General features: G+C 42.8%; 3 protein-coding genes across 4 annotated transcripts in view; 1 reads left to right on the top strand and 2 right to left on the bottom strand.

Moving 5' to 3' along the window:
• vaspb (vasodilator stimulated phosphoprotein b) overlaps nt 1-3,601 on the bottom strand; it is a 39,942-nt gene extending 36,341 nt beyond the window's left edge. The window contains exon 1 of one of the 2 annotated variants that reach the window (XM_080771787.1): nt 3,076-3,601. In XM_080771787.1, the coding sequence (XP_080627913.1) occupies nt 3,076-3,080 (5 nt within the window). In that variant the 5' untranslated portion in view covers nt 3,081-3,601. The remainder of the gene's footprint in view (nt 1-3,075) is intronic. The other variant, XM_080771786.1, reaches the window with a different exon arrangement.
• An 8,153-nt stretch (nt 3,602-11,754) lies between these two features.
• On the bottom strand, nt 11,755-17,227 carry snrpd2 (small nuclear ribonucleoprotein D2 polypeptide). The gene is made up of 3 exons (XM_080771910.1): nt 17,106-17,227; nt 15,172-15,351; nt 11,755-12,174 (listed from the first exon to the last, which is right to left on the bottom strand). Coding segments are annotated over exons 1-3 (357 nt in total). The 5' UTR covers nt 17,108-17,227; the 3' UTR covers nt 11,755-11,999.
• A 2,239-nt stretch (nt 17,228-19,466) lies between these two features.
• On the top strand, nt 19,467-20,780 carry foxg1c (forkhead box G1c; the record flags this gene model as incomplete). The annotated part of the gene is made up of 1 exon (XM_080772975.1): nt 19,467-20,780. The coding sequence occupies one exon, from the start codon at nt 19,467-19,469 to the stop codon at nt 20,778-20,780; it is 1,314 nt and encodes a 437-aa protein (XP_080629101.1).
• Nucleotides 20,781-22,163: the final 1,383 nt, after the last annotated feature.

Genomic DNA, 22,163 nt, shown 5'->3' with positions numbered 1-22,163 from the left:
AAGTTCATTGTCAATGGTGTTTACAAAACAAACATTGAACTAAAGACAAACATTAAACCTGTATATAGGAGGGGCTAGCCTCAAAAATGTATTCATGAGCTATGATATTATTGTAAACACTTAGCCATGCTGTCACACTAACGTGGTACATCTTTCTGAAGTGCAGATCCACATGCAGCCCTTCACACAGTGTTTATAAACACTGTTTTTCATAACTACATTTTGCAGTTGCACAGCTAATTTGTTCAAAAGAGAAAATATTTGAAATGTGGCAACTGGCTACACTTGCAATAGATGCTCAGCTGGATGCAATAGTCATATTCATGAGGAAAGAAATGCTTATGCAGACTTATTCACTATTCATGTATGCCATTTGTAATATTCAGAAAATATAAAACGAGGGAGAAAAATAGCATTACAGGAAAAAGTCCTACTGATGCAGCCCTAAAAGTGTCACTGAAATCTGACTTGAAAAGAGAGAAAACAACTCAAAAAAGGAATTATGGAGACAAGTGGAGACATGAATATATCAACCAACATCTACTCACATTCTGTAATAAAGATTACACAACATTACCTGCCACAAGAAGCCAAATATCACAAAACAATGCGGTAGGTCTTTCAGGGAAAAAAAGGGTCGATGATATAGTCAAAACAACAGCTATTGGGGGACTGCGCATTAGTCCGACAATCCCGTTTGTCCGACTATAAAAAGTAGCTGACTATATCCCAGGATATCTAGACTGTAAATAGTGGGGAGGCGAGACACAGAGGAGACTGGGGAGGAGAGCATTTCCCTGCTTTTAAGTTGGATCAATAATGAGCTCAAGTGCAAAGGGTGAAGCTGAGCAGTCATCATCCACTGCTTCTCAGAGCAATTTCGGCATTGCTTCCAGGCATCCTAATGATTGTAGACTGAGACTCACGGAACAACTTGTTAAATTGAAAACAGGGTGTCTCAACAGCCACATTACACCCGAGTGTGTGTGCGCATTCTTGAACCCAGAGGCAGCCGAGTCGTGCCATTAGTGCCAAAATCAGGTAGTCATTTAGTCGCAGACAGGCATAGCAGGCGAGTCATAGTAGCAGAGTCACCACTCTGACAATAACAATTAATCATAATGCTATCATATCATTGCAAGGGACGGATGCACTTCCTGTGTCAAAAGAAGAGAGCGATAAAACACGCGGGGAGAAACGTCTTTGTCAGAAATGCTTATACCGAAGCAGATTCCAGCATAATCTATATTAATTATAAGGTTAAATTGGTATATGGTGGTAACCGACATGGTTGAGGAGTACAATGAATCTCATGTTCAACATCGAGGTCTATTCTTTCATTTTTTTAAAGGAGACCAACGCTCTAAAACCTGGTCACACTGCAGAAGGATACTGAAAGTATCCCACTCACTGAATGTGTGAACAGCAAGGGGAGGCTTCTATTGACAGAAGCACCAAGTTATGTTGGGAACTTGGGGGTGCCAATATGCTGTGTTGTTGCTCGCAGACACTGAGGGAAAACTGTGGAAGCCTCTTTTCTTTTAATCAAATGAACTTCTTCTGTCAACATTTACATTCCAGGGCCACAGGAGACAATGAACTTCAATGTGTAACAGCATTCCATTCTTCACCTATTACGCAAGGTGACGTGACCCGTTTTATGGTCTGAAATTGAACTGCCAGACATTCATACAACATAGGGTCAGTCAAATAAGGGCAGAATGAGCAAACCCAATCCCATCATTGGGAAAAGGCTATATATATATTGATGATGTTAGTGGAAGTGGTGGAATCAATGCTATTCCAATTAAAACTGTGTCAATGTCGGGAATGTGCATGCTGACAGGACAGGATGGGCAATATGCCAGGACATTAGAGGGACCTTACAATAGGACTCTTATCGTATTCTTGGGTGTAGTAATTTACTGTTGGTTGGTGGTGTGTAAAATAAATAAAAGTCCTAGATCAACCCATGGTGCAACAACTGAAACTAATAGGAGGTTGTTATGGAGAATCAGAGATAGGGCTGAGATAAAGAGTTGTTCAACACTGAATCTCTGTAGGCAGGCTTGCACATCATAGTTAAATTGTCCAAGTGAAAGTGACACATTCGTTCCATGTTTACAGGCTAGGTGGGGGGTCACCAAGGCCAGTTTGAATCTGACGGAGAGAGAGAAGGGGAAAAAAATCCAACCGAGTGAAGAGCGGGTGGCTTCAAAGTATAATAATTACCAAGTGCACAGGCTGTGACAGGATGTGGAATTCGTGGACTTGAGCTCTCCACGCACAGCCCGAGCAGCCCTGCCTTGCCCAACTCCCAAATGGAGACAGACACACAGTCACACACACACAGCCACACACACACACGTAGCAGAGTGTGATGTACGGGGAAAAACACGGACCCATGTGCAAGTTCGGCTGCAGCCAAAAATACAGGACCGTTCAAACTTCAAAGAAAGTTGTGTTTGTAGCAGATACAAAACAATGTGGCTGTTGTCATCGGACCTGCTCTACTACCCTCACGCCTCACCTCCGAGTATGTCTGATTATAGCAGACACTCTGAACTGGTCGAGCTGCAGACTGCAGTCAGTGTGTGGAGTGGACTGTGTGGAGTGTGGACGATACAAACAGAACAGAAGTTTCTAACTGGCACTGGGCGCTGACAGACACGCAAAGCAACCTATTCATTCCCAGGATCACACACAAAAAGTGTTCTTTGGAATGGGAACCTAGTTCATAGAGACAACATCGTAAAAAGCAGCCAACTCACGCCCCATTGATTTTCCTCGAGATGACCGTTTAAATATATTTAAACACTCCACTGCTTCACTGGTCGTGTGTCTAGTAAAAACTATACGATTCTCTTCAAATAAACCTTTATAATAATGACGGGGCATCCTTTGTGTATTGTGGTGTGGTGTGGTGTGACGTTCAGAGTTTTCCATGCAAACTATTGTTGTACAGCACAGCAGTTCAAAAAACACACACAGAATGTTAGCTCCACCAACCAACACAATGAAGATAGAGAGAGAGAGGAGGAGAGGCGATCCCATTATTTGACCCGCTTTACCCACCTCATTGTTCGGCCAGAGTGCTGGTGGAGATCCTCTCCTTGTTATGCAGCTTGTGCCACTTCAGGTCTGAGTCTGAAGCCCGGGGGGAGGTTTAATAAGCAAAACAGCAAAAGAAAAAACGACAAAAATCGGCGGCGACACACATCTAAACCCCCGGCGAAAAGGGGTCGGGAGTATGGAATAAAGAAGCAGGCAGCGCACCTCGACGGGTTTCCTGGTTGTGGTGGTGTGGACTGTGGGGAGGAGGAGGAGGAGGAGGGGGGAGCAGAGTGCATACAGTAGTGGAGCAGCCTGCTTGTCAACTCCAATCACTATCCCACACTCCTTTTTTTATAACCAACCAACCAAACCCCCCCAAAAAATTATCTACAACTTTGTTTCCCCCCTGCCTGCCTCCACTCCACTAGATATCGCTTTCTTTGCGACCCCCAATTCCATTCGACACGTTCGCAAATGTTGGATTTTTCGTTCGTCCCACACGCTCGCCTTGTCCCGGTCGGTCGGTCGTCGTTCGTACTAGCAGAGTCTATAATATGTAAATTCATGGACGTCCAACCCGCCCCGCCGGCCGCCAGCTTCAAAGTAGGCTAGGCTCCGTGTTGCCAGATTGTGTGAGAGAAATAAGCAACCAGGTCCATGAAAACAAGCACAAAAGAAGGCTATTAAAAAATATTGGAAAAAAAGTGACAATGTGGAATATTTGTGATAAATCTGGTATGGGGGTCTCTGGCACAAAATATGTTTAAATGCTGTAGGGTCCTTATAGTAGAGGCTCCAAAAGGGGTCCACGCGCACCCCCTTAATTATTTTCCTAGTTTGGATTTTTTGCATCCATCTCTACTATCCAGATTGTGATGATCCCAAGAACAAAGCTTACCATAAAAGTGTGTTTTTTTCCAATGTTTTATTACCCCTATGAGACTTGCGGAAATGCTATCTGGAACACTGGAGAGGCTGTCTTTCGGAGACTGCGGAATGCTCAAATTTAGAGATAGACCAAAGATAGAGATACCATTTATTTCTAGACAACCTAGGGTTTCCAATATAGGACCAACCTTGTCATGCCACCTGGTCGGGAAAGGGGGTAAATACGTAATTGATTCAAAGTTTGACTATGTGCGGTGTGCATGTCCGTCCTTGTCCACACTTGGCCTTACTCTGGTGTATTTGAGCCTTCTCTGCGTCTGTATCACTGTCAAATTACACATTTGTACTGTGTATAAAACTGCATGAAATTGGCATAAATTTGTACATGGCATGTCTGTACAGGGGAGGCTTTTAGGTAACCATGTAACCCATTTCCATTCACATATATTGAAGTGACAGCTTAAGGGAACTTTTGAAAAATGGCTATTGCCGTTTTTCACCCGCCAAAATGTAGTCAAACTTTGAATCAATTAGGTATTTACCCCCCCCTTCCCCTTCCCCCCTTGTGCCAGGTGGCACAAGGTTGGTCCCATTGGAAACCTGAGGTTGTCTAGAATCAAATGGTATCTCTATCTTTTGTCTATCTCTAAAATTGAGCGTGCCACCGTCTCCGAAAGACAGCCTCTCCACTGTCTCCAGTGTTCCAAATAGCATTTCCGCAGGTCTCATAGGGGTAGTAAAACATTGGAAAAAACACACTTATGGTAAGCTTTGTTCTTGGGATCATCAAAATCTGGATAGTAGAGGTCCTATGGATGCAAAATAATTTTTTTTTAAAAAAGAATCAAACGCGTGGACCCCTTCTGGAGCTTCTACTATTAGTTGGACCAATACATTAATCTGGGGGTCCTTGACATGGAAATGTGTGAGTATTAGGATTAAGAAACACGCCCAAATAAGCAACTACACTTTAGAAACAACAAACAAGCCCCAAAAAACCGCAACTACCAATATCTATAAGCAACTTTACAGAAAAACAAGCCCAAATGTACTTATAATAAGCGGACATGGCAACACTATTCTCATCCCAGTGAGGGCAGCCCGGCCCCTGCCTTCATGGTTAACCGCACCACAACACCGCGCCCTAGCGGTCGGCTTCGTAATGTCAGGGTGGTATGGTTGTTCCATACATAGACCAGACGCGACGTTGGCGGATTTATATTTCGTCGTCGCACGACACTGTAGGCAGGCGCCCAAAATAGTCAGACGGAATTATAAATTAAGCATAGCGTGGCTGTTGAATGGCCTACCGTGTATGTAGACATACTGTAGGCCTACATGTAAACAGAGCTGCTATACACATTTTAAATATGAGCACTTTTTTGTATAGTTTTGAGGAAAACATTTGTCCCAAAATGACTGCAAAAGATTGGTGCTATTTGTTGCACAAAGCTTTAGCCTATAATTAACGCTGCAATGTCACATAGCTGTTCACTCAATGCTGCGGCTGTACCATTTTTCAACGGTTTTATATTATATGTTGACACTTCTTTGGCAAGGTAAACCGAACGTATGTTTTAAAGCTCCCTTGAATCTAATTTAATTGTATTGAATGAGTGAAAAGCTCCTTTGAATCGAATCGAATTGAATTGAATGAGTGAAATGGGGGTCAACTCATTATGACTCATTAGCCTACAGACTCAGTGCAACAAATATTCGACCGAAAAATTATATTCTTTTAGTAGAGAAGTGGTGGTAACAACTGCGGAAAGGAGATGACATGAATGATTATAGCAGCCAAGTTATCAACACCGTATGCTGAAGCATTCCTGACGGCACTATTTCCTGCTAATGAGGAAAGAAGTAGAACGGGAGACAGCGAAGGAATGCATTACGTCTGCAAGGCATGTGTAAAGTAAACAGTGCACTGAGCTTTAACAACGCGCGCACGCACACGCACGCACACATACACACACGATCGCTTGCGTAGAAAGGAAAGGAAAGGTAGATTAAGGTACTACTATACCCAGGGTAACTGGACTAAGCTCAAGATCAAAGGAGGAGTTTGGAGTTAGGGGTCCTTTAGCTTTGCTTTGCGGCACCAGTGTTTCCCAAGCTTAGAGTATACTCTAAGATCCGTGCATATCCACGGATATCCGAAGTCGTGCATGCCTATTCCCACTATAGGCTGAGGAAGAAATGCCACTTGACAGTTTTCAAATCAGCCTCATGGTGGAGCTACAACAGGCCAAGTTGCGTCTCACACACACACACGCGCACACACACACACACACACACACACGCACACGCACACGCACACGCACACGCACACGCACACGCACACACACACACACACACACACACACACACACACACACACACACACACACACAGTCACACACACACACACAGCAGCGGCAGGCACGTTCTCGGGCAACTGGTGCACTTGAACCCGGCCCTGTCCTGATGCAGCTGCGGTAGAGGTCTGGGTGGGTTGGTCACCCTTTTCGGCGAGCACGTTTGTTTGTGCATTGCAGCTGTCTGCCTGATGTTGCTGAGCTTCACCGCAGCTACGTTTACAGCAGAGCGCCAAGAGTTTTTGTCAGTGGCCTCCCAGTTTTCTCACACACACACACACACACACACACACACACACACACACACACACACACACACACACACACACACACAGTTAATCTGTGTCAGCCTATACATTTAGAGGAGGATAGGAGGGGGCCATGCTTTTGAACGAGAATAGCTCATGAACCATTTGACCCGGCATCGACAATGGAATTTCTCCTCATACTGAACAAGTTTCGTGCTCTATGAAAATCAGTTCAAATGCATCTCCTCCCAGGAGCTTTGATCAAAATGCACGAAAAGTACTTTTTTTAAGTGAAAAAATGAAGGTTTTATAAGCCTATGAAAAATGTTGCCAGCATAAGGCAGCAGCCTCTGAGTCCTCTTGGTGATTCTTCTACACTCCTGTGCTAGCCCTTTGTTACTCATTGGTGAGTCATTTTAGGCTTGGTGTCTTCATCATTGGATCAACTGGTTAACTGTTTTTGAGTTATTTGATTTGAGTTTGTATTGAAAGTATTTGAGTTCCCACTTGATAGTGATGTTAGAGTCTGGCCTTTGTACCATTTAAATATTCAAAATTGCATTCCATGTTTCTTTGAGAGGGAAGGAATGTGTTTGGAGAGCAGAGGGTGTGTGGGGGGAGAGGGTCACCGGTCACCATGTGTGTTTTAAGAGGTCTGGGCTGCTGTCCAGATAACTCCAAGTGACATGGTCAGAAGGTCCTTGTGACTGCCGATGACCCAAGCCAAGTAGGCTATAAAAAGGAAAAAACTTAAAGAATGAAACATGTTCATGAGAAAATGCATAATTGCGTGTCAAACAAGCTTTGAGTGACAGTGTCCTTCAATGCACTGAGAAGGGATCCTATAGTTTCCCATTGGACCAATATCCCCGGCCTAAGCTGTGGGGGCACCTAAAAAATCTCCATCATTTATAATTATATAATAATATGAAGGAGGCAATTGGAAATTGTGGGAGGCAACAGTCTGGCTCGCAGTCATCTGTGTATCCATTCCATTCTCATCCCTCAAGTATCAGCACGCCCTCTACTGAGTACTTCATGTAACAATATGTATTACTGATGGATTCCTGTAGATGGAGGTATGATACTAACAACTTCTACAGACCGGTATACTTTTCAGGACTAGAAAGCCTGCAGTTTCTATTAGCTTGGATTCCTCATGATGATGTCACTGGTGGACGGGTTTCTGAACTGCCCACAGCCCTCCTATGAGACACAGACAGATTGAGGACCTATTATATGAAGATAGGTTGAAAAGTGTTGAAGTGGTCCTTTAAATAAAGAAAGAACACGCAACATGTAAATGTTTGTTTACCTTAAAACTATTGTATTAAAAAAACATTGTCCAATCTGTGTGGTAGCTAGAGTATGTAACTTATACAATTGGGTGGCTGTTTTTGGTATCCCTGCTCTTCTATTGAGACATTCTGTGTCAGTCAGTGTCTACATTGGACTCGACCTTTGACACATGGTTTAATGGTTTTCCGGTTTGACACAAATTTTGACCTGAGGGCTGAGGGTCAAAATTATAATTCTCCACAGAGAAAGCAGGAGTCTATATTAGCTCAGCGGTTAAATGTCAGCACAAAATCAAAGAAGCAAAAGGCAAGGATTTTTGTCATGTGATCCTATAATAAGACCTATAGGCCATTTATCTTTTAGGGTCTTTTTATGCACCCAGAACAGGCATGGTCAGGGTTAGGGGTGGGCATGCAAACTGTATGAGGTAGACCAGGGGCGCCCACACTTTTTTGACTTGAGAGCTACCTTCAAAATGCCCAGCTAAACGAGATCTACCCACCCAAAGAATTGCCAACTTGCTGAAAATAGTTTTTTTTCCTAAAGTAGCCTAGAATAGTGGTCACATACAGTATAATAGAAGGGTGGAAATGGAATTGGTTGTTTTTTTAGTAGGCCTATACTGTATATAACTTTGTAATGCTACTGAGGTTTGTGCGCAACACTTTTGAAAACATAGAAGATATTGCATTGTGGCTTTGAGCTGACAGGCACTTTTTGATGTCAAAAGTCAAGTCGCCTTAATTCAAGTGGCAGATGATGCCTATTTTAAATTAAAATTATATGGGCATCATGTGATCTACCTGCACAGCCTGTGTGATCTACTGGTAGATCACGATCTACCTTTTGGGCACCCCTGAGGTAGACTGTAGACATTTTTATCATACTTGAACTTCGAGTATTAACGCATAGCCTAATTAATATGTATGTGCATGTAAAAAAGAATATATCTACTGTATATATCTATAAAATACAAGTCAGCTCTGGTAGTCAAAGTCCCCTGGGAATTTTGCCCACCATCAGCTGTTTGTAAATAGGCCTAACAGCTACCTGTAATTTGCTGGGGTATACTTGATCTGTTTTGTTGTGGCTGTCAGTGAACTTGTCCTTGCAGCATTACGACTTTGTCATTCACAATCACACACAAAGAGACGAGTGACTGAGTGTGTGTTTATACCTACTCTGCCACACTCTCTCTCCACCTGGCCTTTTGACACCGGGACCAGGGATCTGCTTGGAAACAAACTGCGGTGGCTCCAGTTACCGGCCACGATCGATGGGGGGCTCAAGGTGTCGCGTTGCTCGTGGGGGTCGGGTATCGACGCGTGGCCGATCGCTATCATAATCACACTTCCCCTCTTATCGTGCCTTCTGAATAAAACATCTCCCTTCCTGCTGTGGATCACTCATCCTGACATCTGGAGGGAAATTGACTTCTCAAAGTGTCTTCATGAGTATCCTCGAGAAAACTTTGATTATGAACTTGAATACTTTAACCCATTTGTCTGGATGCCTGCGCACCTGCCCTTTCTGTAAATCACAATTTAGCAAGTCAGTGCAGTTTCCCTACTGTGTGTGTGTGTGTGTGTGTGTGTGTGTGTGTGTGTGTGTGTGTGTGTCACTGTGTGTATACAGAAAGGATATACGCAAGGATATGCCTAAAGCAGTAGTCAAAATACACCATAACTACACATAACATGATAGAGGAAATAGTCTTCCGAAAGAGCTCACAAATCCAATGAATGCTGTCCACCTACCTATGATAGTTCTATCTCAGATGGCTCCACCTGACAGCTGTAAATCAGTGTGCACACACACGCACACACACATGTAGTCAGATTAAATAGCCTAAAACTTGGAACACCAGTAGGCCAGTCAATCTAAGATTTGACCCAAAATAAATTGCAAAAGTAAAAAAAACCGAATCAAATTTTGATTATGCTTGGAAGCTCTGCAGAGTCAGACCGAAACACAGAGACCGAAACACTCATTGGGTTAAAAACAGCCATAGCCATACTCACATTGTGCTATGGCTGTGGCTATGGTCTAATTTAGCCCAATGAGTGTTTTTCGTGCAAAACTAATGCTTGAAATGGATTCAGAATCATGAATAACAACTAGTTTGACACATTACACGAGGGACGTCGTCGTCAGCATGCGGGGGCACCACCAAAAGCAAGATCTTCTTAGATTGACTGGCCTACAGCTGAAGGGGAACGATAGCAAAGAGTTTACCACATGGATGGTCTGATGACTGACAGCGTTAGCGTGTACCGGGTTCGATTCCCAAGGCCATGCAGCTGCATGTCACTCCTGGACTCTCCCAGTCCCCTCCCAATTTCTGCCTCACTCTGATCAGATAAAGGCAGAAAGAAAAACACATACCAGACCGGTCCATTACACACATATACACATACATACAGTATATATATATAAAGAATACAAGCTTAACAATCCCCAAGAACATTGAACTGTTAAGTGTAGCACAGAACAGTGCACTGTGTGCAATAGCCTAACTGTAGCATAACCCATGCAAAAGTATTGCAATACAGTAATTTTGTGCAACATGATACATGACTTGTTTCATCACAGTATGCACAGCCAACAGCTCACCTGGTATGACCCTGTAGGCCTGTACACTCGTTGTACTCCTAATTTTACTTTATATACATACTTTTTATACTCTACGCTACATTATTTGGATTGATTTGGTTGTCTCTGTGAATAAGCACTTTTTTGCTTTGATTTGAATTGAACGTGACTTTAAGTAACAAAAGAGGTTGACCTCTGGCCTAAACACAAATGCAGGAATCAATAGCAATTGACTTTCTATAACATTTATACATTACAACTAGTCAAGAATATATGTGCACTTATTAGTTACACACTTTCATTGCCAAGTTTAGCAGCACCAACAACTTGAGATTAGATGCCCCGCCATTTGAAGAAAAAGCACCTATAGAAGCTATTAAGGCAATTAACAAAGTGGACAAGATGGGAAAGAGCGGGAGAGTAACAGCCTGAAATGGAGAGAGCAGGGTGTGAAGTGACAGTCAGCACATCTGGTCTCATCAATAATGCAGCAGGCCTTTAAACGGCAGTTTGTCGCATATTGAGCGCTGCGGACTGAAATCAAGACCGACACCTTAGATGCTGGCAGGGGAGGGAGGGAGGGGGGGTGGTGGACAACAAGAGGGATTGGTGGGGTTTTGGAGGAGGCCGATTAGGGTAGGCGAGATAAGGGAGAAAGGGGCGATGGCTCTTTACTGTAGCTACATTTGTGAAGGAACTCATGCATTATAGTAGCGACCCATTGGACTATAAACTAGTTATTGCAAGTCTAGAGTCTTGACTTTTGCTTCTTGATAATACAATTAATGTGTAAACAAGCATTATCAAGTTTATCAACAAGCAAATAATACATATCCATCAATGACCACTGACCAGTGGTCAGACTGGAACCGCAGAAAACTGTGGGTCATAACAAAATCACAGCTAGTGGCTCCCTCATCTTTACTGCCGTTTCAAGAAGGAAAACGTAATAAAGGTTGGCCCATAACAAATGATTTTTTTGTAATAGTCATAAGGCATGAAATATGTGCCATATCATTAAGACATAATACCGACCAATATGTGCATGCAACGGCTTCCTCTAAGACAAAGACTTCAGGCTCCTGCCAGACCTGTTGAAAAAACACCTCGTCACCAAAGGTGTTTTCCCAAGGTAAAACCTGTTCACCATCTCTAATATCCATGCTTCCCACTGCTGCATCGTGGCACTTTATCCAGCGCAAAATGCCTCCTCCTAACTGCGCATCGTACAAATAACGATAGCAATAATGATGTAGAACAGAATAATGCACTGGCTGGCTAATGGCCCACATTGAAGAAAATCTCACAACACCATATGTATTACTCCTGTCACTTTTATTATCAAAATGAAAAAAGACCAAAAACTTCTAGACAAAGCAAAATAGCTCATGACTCAGTGAGCTTAAATCTGCCACTAAAGGCATACAGAATATAATGTTCCTCACATAATGATGACCGAAGTCATACAAAAAAAATGAAGGGAAAGGGGAGGAAAAGAAATCCAACAATGACAGAATATTGTCATAAAATGGAAGGTGTTGGTGACCCCGACGAATACAGTTTATTTTCCAGTGATGAGCGGATTTCTCAGCACAACGATGACAGAATCGCCTCGGAGGAACATCTTGGAAATGTAGCGGTCCTTATTCACAGGCTTCGACTTCTTCTTTCCCTTTCCACTCTTCGGGACTTCCGTCCACATCTCCTTCACATTCTCCAAGACCATGTTGCAATGCCTGAAATTATAGGAATAGGGAACAAAATGAGGGGGGGTTGTTTTTCCAAGTCAGGGGGTTAGTTCTCTCCACTTGTGAGTCGTGGACAGTCTGAAAACTGTGTGGTCCATAAAAGGTCAAATTAAGCAGTTGTGTTGTCTCATACTAATTAGAGGTGGTGAGTAGGGTCAATTATATGTTAAAATGTATAATTTTAGTATGCACTGTGAGCCCTGGTGGTAGTTCATGTTCTTTCTTTTTAGGTCCACCTGCTTCGGTTTTCCCCCTTGTTCGGAATTCTTATTTATTTTATTTTTCTCACCTGTATTTCAGACCAACTGAGTTGTTTATGTGAATGAAAACATCTGGCTCTAGTTTCACCTTCAAATTAAAGATAACATGAAATGGTATTGTGAAAATGGTAGTGTTGCAACCAGAAGCCCACATCATAATCATTCGGTTAATTACCTGTCAACCAAACTATTTTTTTAATCAACGGTGTAGCCTAAGGCTGAAAGAAATCTAAAATGGTAGATATTAATTTCAGATCATTTAATTAAAATGGGTGCATTGTAATATTTCGGCGCACATTGAGATTAGAAAGTGCAGAAAGATAGTTTTCTTTCTGCACAGGTAGATCAAAATGCCATTGTCAACATGTTATGTGTGGTAGCAACCCTACCACACAGATATAGAAGAGTAGCTCTCCACTTAAGTTTAAAGGCCCATTTCTCTCAGAATGTCCAAGGAGCAGCTGCGTCGTGTTCTTTAGGCCGTCTCCATCTGTGCGTAATGGATCGCTTGGAAGCATGAGTGGATGTATTCTAAGTGATTTAGAATTGTCCTGTTGCAGAGCTCCAAAGTACGACTTTTTTGGTCACATATGTGTTCCCGAAATGAATGATCTGTGTGACATCCCTGCATTCACCGGCAGCCAGCATTGAGCTGCCTGTGACTATTCTAACCAATAAAACGTGAGCTTTCATCATGTCTCCCAACTATAAATTCTGATTTTTAGAATGGAATATGCCTTCATTCCTCTCTCAAGGCTTCTGCGTTTATTTTATACATTTGAATTATATTAATCAAATGGAACACCAAGGTGAACAGATAAAAAGAAACAGATGAGGGACAGACAGTCAGGACAATTAATTTTAATCCTAGGCCCATATACCGTAGATATTTTTACGGTTACTTATACCATTTTATATATATATATATATATATATATATATATATACACACACACACATTTAATTAATAAAAAAAAATAGATTCCATATCAAAACCTTTTGCTGGTGCTCAGGAGTGCTAACTTCTCACAAGAGATAGTGTGTGTGTGTGTGTGTGCGTTTTCTTTACATCCCCAATGCTGAGGGTATTATTTAATTTCCCCATTTATTGTTATGAAAACAGGAGCTGTGCATGTCTCAGCTAATCACATCGATGAAGAAGGGGTAAACCTTTACACACATGACACATACCATCTGCACATCGGAAGTGACTAGTCGTCAGTAGGCCCCCGATGCAGGCTGGTCAGCGGGTGCCCCCCCCCCACCCACAGCTTCCCCCCGCTACGCGCAAGCGCGGCCACCGGTGAAAGCAGCCCAAACTGCGTTTTGGTTTATAAACAGCGGGGTACTGTACAGTAGTTGTAACCTGCGACAATTGTGAACAGAGCAGCAGCAGCTGAGCGCAGTCGGGGAAGCTCACTGCAGCCTCGCCTCTTCTGGCTTCCTCCACGTTATTAACCTACCCTACACTCGCTGGAACCGAGGCTACCCTACACTCCACTCCACCAGAGCTGTTGGGGGGGCGGGGCACGTGTGTGTTAGCAGCAGCCACCACCGGGCTCCGCCAAACTTTGGCAATACATGTATTTATAGACAGACAGCACGGGTGGGAGGCTGTGCCCCAAATGCCTCCGTGCCCCAACACAACGGGTGGGAGGCTGTGTGCCCCAAATGCCTCCGTGCCCCAACACAACGGGTGGGAGGCTGTGTGCCCCAAATGCCTCGGTGCCCCAACACACGGGTGGGAGGCTGTGTGCCCCAAATGCCTCGGTGCCCCAACACACGGGTGGGAGGCTGTGTGCCCCAAATGCCTCGGTGCCCCAACACACGGGTGGGAGGCTGTGTGCCCCAAATGCCTCGGTGCCCCAACACACGGGTGGGAGGCTGTGTGCCCCAAATGCCTCGGTGCCCCAACACACGGGTGGGAGGCTGTGTGCCCCAAATGCCTCGGTGCCCCAACACACGGGTGGGAGGCTGTGTGCCCCAAATGCCTCGGTGCCCCAACACACGGGTGGGAGGCTGTGTGCCCCAAATGCCTCCGTGCCCCAACACAACGGGTGGGAGGCTGTGCCCCAAATGCCTCCGTGCCCCAACAACACAATTGCGTTGACTACGTCACGCTATTTATGCCCCTGTATCTGCAAGTCTTTTATTTGGCTATGAGCACCGCGTTACACTGGACCACAAAGTAAAACAATAAAACCAATAAAACAGTACTGCTGAATAAAGCATGTTACTTCATTGCCTATTTCTCACTGCAAATGTATTCTGAAACATTCTGAAATATTTTAGTATACTGTTCTGTATTAGCCTAAAGACCCGGCCCACTCTCTGAGTGGACTGCATCGCTACAGTCTGATAATCAGGCTAGTTCTGTATAGGGATAATACATTTTTTGATTCGATTTCCATAGTGCTCCAATAGATTTTAAAAATACTAAAATAAATGTATATACATTATGGACCAACACCTTGTTTCACGAAGAGGCATCTCACCAAATCACATTCCTCCCAGTAATAAAAGTTAGCAAATCCACATACTGAAATATTCTCTCTTTTACATGACATACAAAAACTGTGGATAACATGGAATGACGTGCCAGTGCTTACACAGATAGGCTCGGCAAATTCCACATTCCTCACAGCAATAAAAAATAAATGATATAAAAACATAGTTTTAGTCGCCGACTGTCCCCAAACCAGAAGACCATGAGCTCCAGTCCTACCTGTCAAAGGCCTTGACTCTGCCCAGCAGTTTCTTGTTGTTGCGGCAGTTAATGAGGACCTGTGTGTTGTTCTTCACAGACTGTGTGAGCACGGACAGCGGCCCCGTGTTGAACTCCTCTTCCTCTCGTTTCTGGAGCTCCTCTGGGGTCATTTCTGACTTGGGCTTGGTCAACAGACTCCTGGAAAACAATAAATCGAATGAACATGACGCTGTGCAATTTAGACAGAGCATAGGGGTAAATTCATTTGTTTTACCCAGTGTCATTAATTCACATTCTCCCCCATGCATTGTATTCTGGCTGGAATTTGAAACTGGCCCGTTAAAAATAACCCCTTACAGTATTTTTTTTTATTTCTAACCGTTTATATACGTTTTCTGTGTAGTACTGTACAGTACTGTGTATATTTGTATGTCATTAAATGCTCTGATGAATTGAAAATGGAGGACCCCAATGTAAACAAGCCAATGTAAATTAAAATTCCCTTAGGAGACCTGTGCTTTCCTCAAACTGTACTTACTCTACAAACTGTTAATAAAATGTTCAGTCAGTCAATCAGGTATGTACATGTATCATGTAGCCAGCTGAACTCCTGACATTGGTACTGTTTCTGTTCTTATTCTAAAGGTCCTAACAACATGGACCGGACACATCTAAACAGTGTGTGTGTGTGTGTGTGTGTGTGTGTGTGTGTGTGTGTATGTATCTAACTATCTACATTCTACACCAGCTGTGTCCAAAGTGCGGCCCGCGGGCCAAATGCGGCCCTGGGGCAAATTTTATACTGCCCGCAGCTTCATACCTGAATTGTATTATGAACAACAGTATGGGACATTTTTACATTCAAGTTTTTTAACCTGGTGCATGCATGTTTTTCCGTATGTTTCTTTTCCCTTTTTAACTCCTTTATGGTGAATTCCTGTTCTTTTTTTTTTTGCTATATAGATTATAGAAGTGTCTATTTGTACGTCTCTATATGTTTTAATGGTTTGAACACGGTGGACCCTCTTGTAAAGTAACAAGTGTAAATGCTTTATTGGGTCGTCCACTCACAGTTAACAGTCTTTGTATTGAGTTTGTGCTTGAAATGTACTGTCATTCTGCAAACTGTTAATAAATATTTCAATCAATCAAAAATGTAGTTGGCCTTGGGTGTTTTCTAATATGGACCCCTTTGAAAAAGGTTTGGAGTGGACACCCCTGTTCTACACCATCAAACAGACATTCACTAATACTGGCGGACCACCAGTGGTCCTTGAGGAGGTTCCAGGTGTTCCCCAGCTAAATGATGGAGTTGGAAACCAAATGGACCTTTGTAGATCTTTCACTCTTTTTAAACATGATGTGCATTACTTCATTTACAATAATTCCACAAATTTGGAGAATGTAGAATTGTTATTTTGATCAGCGTTTGCCCGTTGTCTCTCCCATGGTACCAACATCAATACAGCATGGAATTGTGGACAAAGAAAATACTCTGATAGGGTCTGAGGCGCTAAATGTTGCCAAATGGTGGTCCGTGACTCAAATGCCGAATAAATAATGGACCTTGACATGCAAAGAATTGAAAACCAGTGCTGGAAGCAACACCATGTTATGCTAACATGGTTGTAACAATGAAATAGCTACACGTCGGTCGCTTTGGTACACTGGTCTGGTGCTGCGATAAATGTGCCTTCTTAGCCCTTCTATGTGAATGCCGGTTATGGTTGGTTGTTAATTATCTGATGATAAATAAATGGCAATGTAAAAATACAACCTCGGCCGGGCCGGCCCCATTACAACTTTAGCACTTAGCTCCAGTGCACTGGACCAGGGCTAGCATGCTAACTAGCACCTACTGTCTACAACTCTCTATCTCTGTCTGGGAGTATCATATCAGTATAGCCTACTGCATTAGTCAAAACAAAACAAGAGTTATCTAATGTACTCACATGATTTCTTCTTGAACAAAATGTGTTTTCAAAATTAAAACTTGGAGCTCGGACAATTCTTTTCCAGCAGATTTTCGTCTATTCAACGATTCATTCAACTGCAACTCGTGCGGTAAAACACTGCTTCCGGGTCGAGCAGCGGGCGCTTGAAAATGCAGCAATCACGTCCGGGTTACCAAATTCCAACTACTTATTTACATTTTAATCTTATTCTTTTATACAGCCAGCCAGGTTTTCTTTAAAGAATTGTTTAGGAAGATTGTTTCACATTCTTGCAAATGCTTATTTACATGTTTATACAGGTTTTATTTTATTACCGGTAATCGTTTAGGAATATGTCCTTTCACATTCTTCCAAATGCTTTATAGGCTACATTTTAATATTTTATACAGTTTTTCATTTATTAATCATTTTCATTTATATTATTATTTTTTATTTTATTACATAAATGTATTATCACATTAAGTAATTAATCCTTATTTATTTGTAGGCAACTGACATCTACAGATAAACACAGCATTGTCTCCTGCATGGGAAGAAAAACAAAACTGATGTAAGAAGAGACAGCCCAGGGGGTACATGTTGGAACACCAAACAGTTAGGTCTTTGTCAGTGGTGTAAAAAAAAGTAGGCTACATTTCCAAGTAGCATACTGTACACAAGTACAATTGTTGGGCATTTTTAGTGGAGTAGCCTATTTCCAATTTTCAATATTACCTAGGCTATACTCCACAATTATTTGGAAAGTTTATAGGCCTACATGGATACAAATTTATCCTGCAGGAGAGGGAATGCAGGATACATGATGAACAAGGGAAATAAATGAGCAGACAAAATTAAAAGTAGAATACTAAAATTTAAGCTGTAGGCTACTACAATTTAACTCTTTCCTGATTCTGGCAATGAAATTGGCCATCAACCTGAACATGTATGTTCTGTTTATTAAAGAGCTGGAGAGATGCATGGGCGACGCCTGTTAATGAACAAAAACGCTATAGGCTATATGCTCAACTCAAAGTATATATAGGCCTAATAAAAATCGGAATAAAAAAAAAACTACCGTAAATGTTTTCTAATATTTCAGTAAAAGCACATGCATTCATAATACAGAATATTTAGGTAAACAATATAATTAGGTATAGGTAAAGGTTTTCGGAGACACACGACTGCGTATAGGCTTATACTGATTTATCGATGTGATTTGGGTGTCAGTTTCCGTGACACCTTTTTGGGGGTCGCCACAGGTCGCCACTCGCCAGGCAAAAAGTATGAGAACCCCTGGGCTATAGTTTATAAATACACTAATAGATACGATAGCTTTTACTCAAATAAGCCGCTTTGACCAAAAATGAAAACAATTTATAGGCCTACGAAAAACTGTTTAAAAAAGTGTATTGTTTATTAATGAGTTTTATGTTCAAACTCTTTATCAACATGACACTGCAAAATCCTAAACATCCAAAACAAATATAATCTTTGACAGGAAGTATCTGACAGAAAAGACTCAAGAGTGTGAGGATTACAAGTGTTTCGACATAGAGATTATGCGTGCGTCCTGAGTCCTGACTCCTGCAGCGCTAGAAACATTCCCAACATGTGCGCACTTGTTTGGAGCTGCATGGAGAATTGTTAGTGGACCCAAAGTGAGAAAAGAGGGTAAAGGGTAAAATAAACTAACTTGCAACTATATTTTGTGTTACCATATGTCACACACTGACACACACCTTTAGCTGCTGCCCGTCTGTCAACAGCTGTGCATGAACACGCGTGCCCGCAGGCGGACTTTCCAAGACTTTCTCTAGCCTCTCTTCAGTGCGCGCTCTCTCTGTTGTTTGTTTACACAATCCGACGCGTTTAGCCTACCTGTTCTGTTCGATAAGGATTATTTACAGATCTTACAACCAGTCGTTATTTTCATGGGATGTTTGCCAAATTATTGTGTCAACTCACACAAAAGGGAAATGGAAGAGATGGAGAGAGGCGGTCCCATGCGGACCCAGAGGGAGATCCGCAGGTGATAGAGAGAGACACAGAGGCTTGGGTTACAAGAGCTGCGGAAGTGTTAATTGAACCTGAGAGTTCATCGATCAGTCAGCGAGATTGGCAGCAGCGCAGCCAACTAAATCACACTTTCTATATACGCGCTCCGAGTCGGCTGACTGCATGGGTGATCGTCCATGCATGCATGCGCACATCTTGTTTTCAGGTTGGTGAGCCGAGTGCGCACATGTGGCGCATAATGTCTGTGGCATCCTGATGAGACGTTTGGATCACTGCAGTGTGCGCCTCGCTCCGTGGATTCTTTAACATTTCAGAGACGCGCCTTTTGGGGATTGATTGAATTGAGTGTTGTTAAACAACATGGATGATTTAAAAACTCCCGTCAGATTTTTCCACCACAAGTCCTCGTCGTTCAGCATCAGCAGCTTGTTGTTCAGGCGAGAGGGAGTAATGAGTGAGACACCGGCTCTTTCCCAGCAGGGCGAAAAGTTGTCTCCCCCGACCCGAAAACAATGCCCCGGAGACCCATCAGCAAAGCCTCGAGAGGAAGACTGCAACGTTAACACAGACTGCAACGACACGAAGAAAGAGTGCCCTGTCGAAGAACATAAAGCGGTGTCCACAAACGCCACCAAACAACGAGACGGAAATAAAGACGAGGTGAAGAAAAGTGGCAGGGGATCATCCGACGAAAAAGCCAAACCCGAGAAACCTCCTTTTAGTTACAACGCACTCATCATGATGGCTATTCGGCAGAGCCCGGAGCGCCGACTCACACTCAACGGCATATACGAGTACATCATGGGCAACTTTCCGTACTACCGAGAGAACAGACAGGGCTGGCAAAACTCCATCAGGCACAACTTGAGCCTGAACAAGTGTTTCGTCAAGGTGCCGCGCCACTACGACGACCCGGGCAAGGGCAACTACTGGATGCTGGACCCGTCGAGCGACGACGTCTTCATAGGCGGCACGTCCGGCAAACTCCGGCGCCGGACCACGGCGAGCTCCAGAGCCAAGCTGGCCATAAAAAGAGGCGCGCGTCTGGCGTCCAGCACCGCGGCCAGTCTGGCCTTCGCCACCGGCTCGTTTTATTGGCCCGTGCCGGCGTCGTTTCTCTCCCTCCATCATCAGCCGCCTACGGTGCGCTCACACCACCTCGCCGGGGGCTCGTATCTCGGTCCACCTGCACCACATCCTCCACATCACTCCAATTATGCAGCAGCAGCATCTGTCGTTTCACAGCGGTCGTCATCATCACGCCATCACCAAGTCAGTGCGACCACCGTGTCCTCCGGGGCTGACCACCGGTACCTCCACCACACCAACCAGGAGACGTCTTACTTTGGGATTAGTTGCGCGCAGTCCCGTCGTCATCATCAAATAAGCACCGCAGCCGCCGCTTTCTCGTCCGCGTCCGTGCCATGCACATTGACTCTGCCCAATCATCCCTGTTCTTTGAACATGCTCTCCACGGGGCAGGCCAGCTATTTCTACTCACAGCAGATGCCTTATTCCGCAACGTTTAACCACCCATGCCAAGATGACTGTCCCGTCATGCCCAATAATAAGGCAACGGGACCTGGACAGTGTCTTTCGAAGAATGACTTTCATGGGAGCTGCAATGAGTTTCTGAATTATTATCCTCAAGCCAGCACGAGCCCTCTCTCCTGAAATGTTATATATTATATTAGGGTAATTGGTAGAATGAACTTAATGAAGCCATGCATTCAAATATCATTTCATAAAGTCACAATGCGTATAGGGCAGGGGCACTCATGCGCTCATTGCGTGACATTCGTTTGGTGTATAGCTTATAGATTCATGTGTTCCTATAGTCTTGTACTTTTTATTTTCAACAAGTCAACTACAGGCCTAAACATAAGGCCTATACACACAGCCAAAGAAAATAAAAATGAAATATCTCATCATCTGTGCAAAATCTTTTGGGTTACCAAAAAGCCCATGTCGTGACAAAAATCCCGCATATGCCTATATACGTTTTTTTTTTCTTAATGGAAAATTGTGTTTTAAGAAAATGAAAATGTTTGCACTATAGAGGCCTGCTGAGCATTTCATCAAACGTTCATTGTGCCATTTTCAGCTAATTATATGAACGGGACCTTTGTTAGAACAGCCTTAATAAACTGCATTCATCATCATCATTGTTTATAGGCCATATACGCGCATACAATCCATGCAATAATGTTGCAGAAAAGCATGACACAGTTTTATGAATGATTTAAATGGGAAAGTCAAAAGTCAAATATCGCAAATTGATAAGCCCATGTAGCCTACTTATGTAGTTATAAGGGAACATATTTGTATATGGAACATATAGCCTATAGATAGGCTATATACATAAACAGAGTATACAGACTGCAACATTAATTGTTCACCCTTCTGTATATAGTCGGACTCTTGATTTCTTTCAACATTTTTCACCATGGGCAGTCACTATAGTTTCTGCACAAATTGTCACAAATTAATACGTTTCTGTTTTGCGTGCATGTCACTGTTTCTGTATATGCCTAATGCATTGTATGTAATAATATATTGCAAATGATACCGTAAATTAAAAGAAAAATCTGATTATGATGTTGTTATTATACTGCAGTGTGTTAAATTTGATTGCATGCAAAATGCAACATGCATGAATGCGGTGTTGTAATTCGGATATAGGGTTTATAAAAAATGACCATCTCTTGCAACTCTCTCTCTCTCTCTCTCTCTCTCGGGTCTAATAATTAGCCTATTCATGTTTTTTTCCCCCTTTTTTAGACCAATATTTTGATTATACAATTCAATTCAAATTAGCCTCTAAAATCTAGTCTAGTCTAAAATAAAATATAGGCTACTATATAAATAATTTTAAATATAGCCCTATAGGCCTATACGAACTGCAATAATCCCATTCCATTTACTTTTAAAATGTATATAGGCTATGCAAAACTGACTATTAATTATTTTATCGTTTAAAGTTAAAGCTGATTTTCTGCTAATGAAAATTAGCAGGTGTGCCTGCATGCTGTCGGAGATTCATGTCAAATGAAAGTT

The sequence above is a fragment of the Protomyctophum bolini genome (assembly GCF_963924005.1).
Source record: "Protomyctophum bolini genome assembly, chromosome: 9".
Lineage (NCBI taxonomy): Eukaryota > Metazoa > Chordata > Actinopteri > Myctophiformes > Myctophidae > Protomyctophum > Protomyctophum bolini.
This window is presented reverse-complemented; position numbering and strand designations above follow the sequence as displayed.

Bases quoted from the DNA above. Each gene is read 5' to 3' on its own strand.
- snrpd2 (XM_080771910.1), bottom strand. The intron at 12,175-15,171 runs GTAGGACTGGAG...CTATAATTTCAG, and splicing joins AGAGTCAAGGCCTTTGACAG to GCATTGCAACATGGTCTTGG.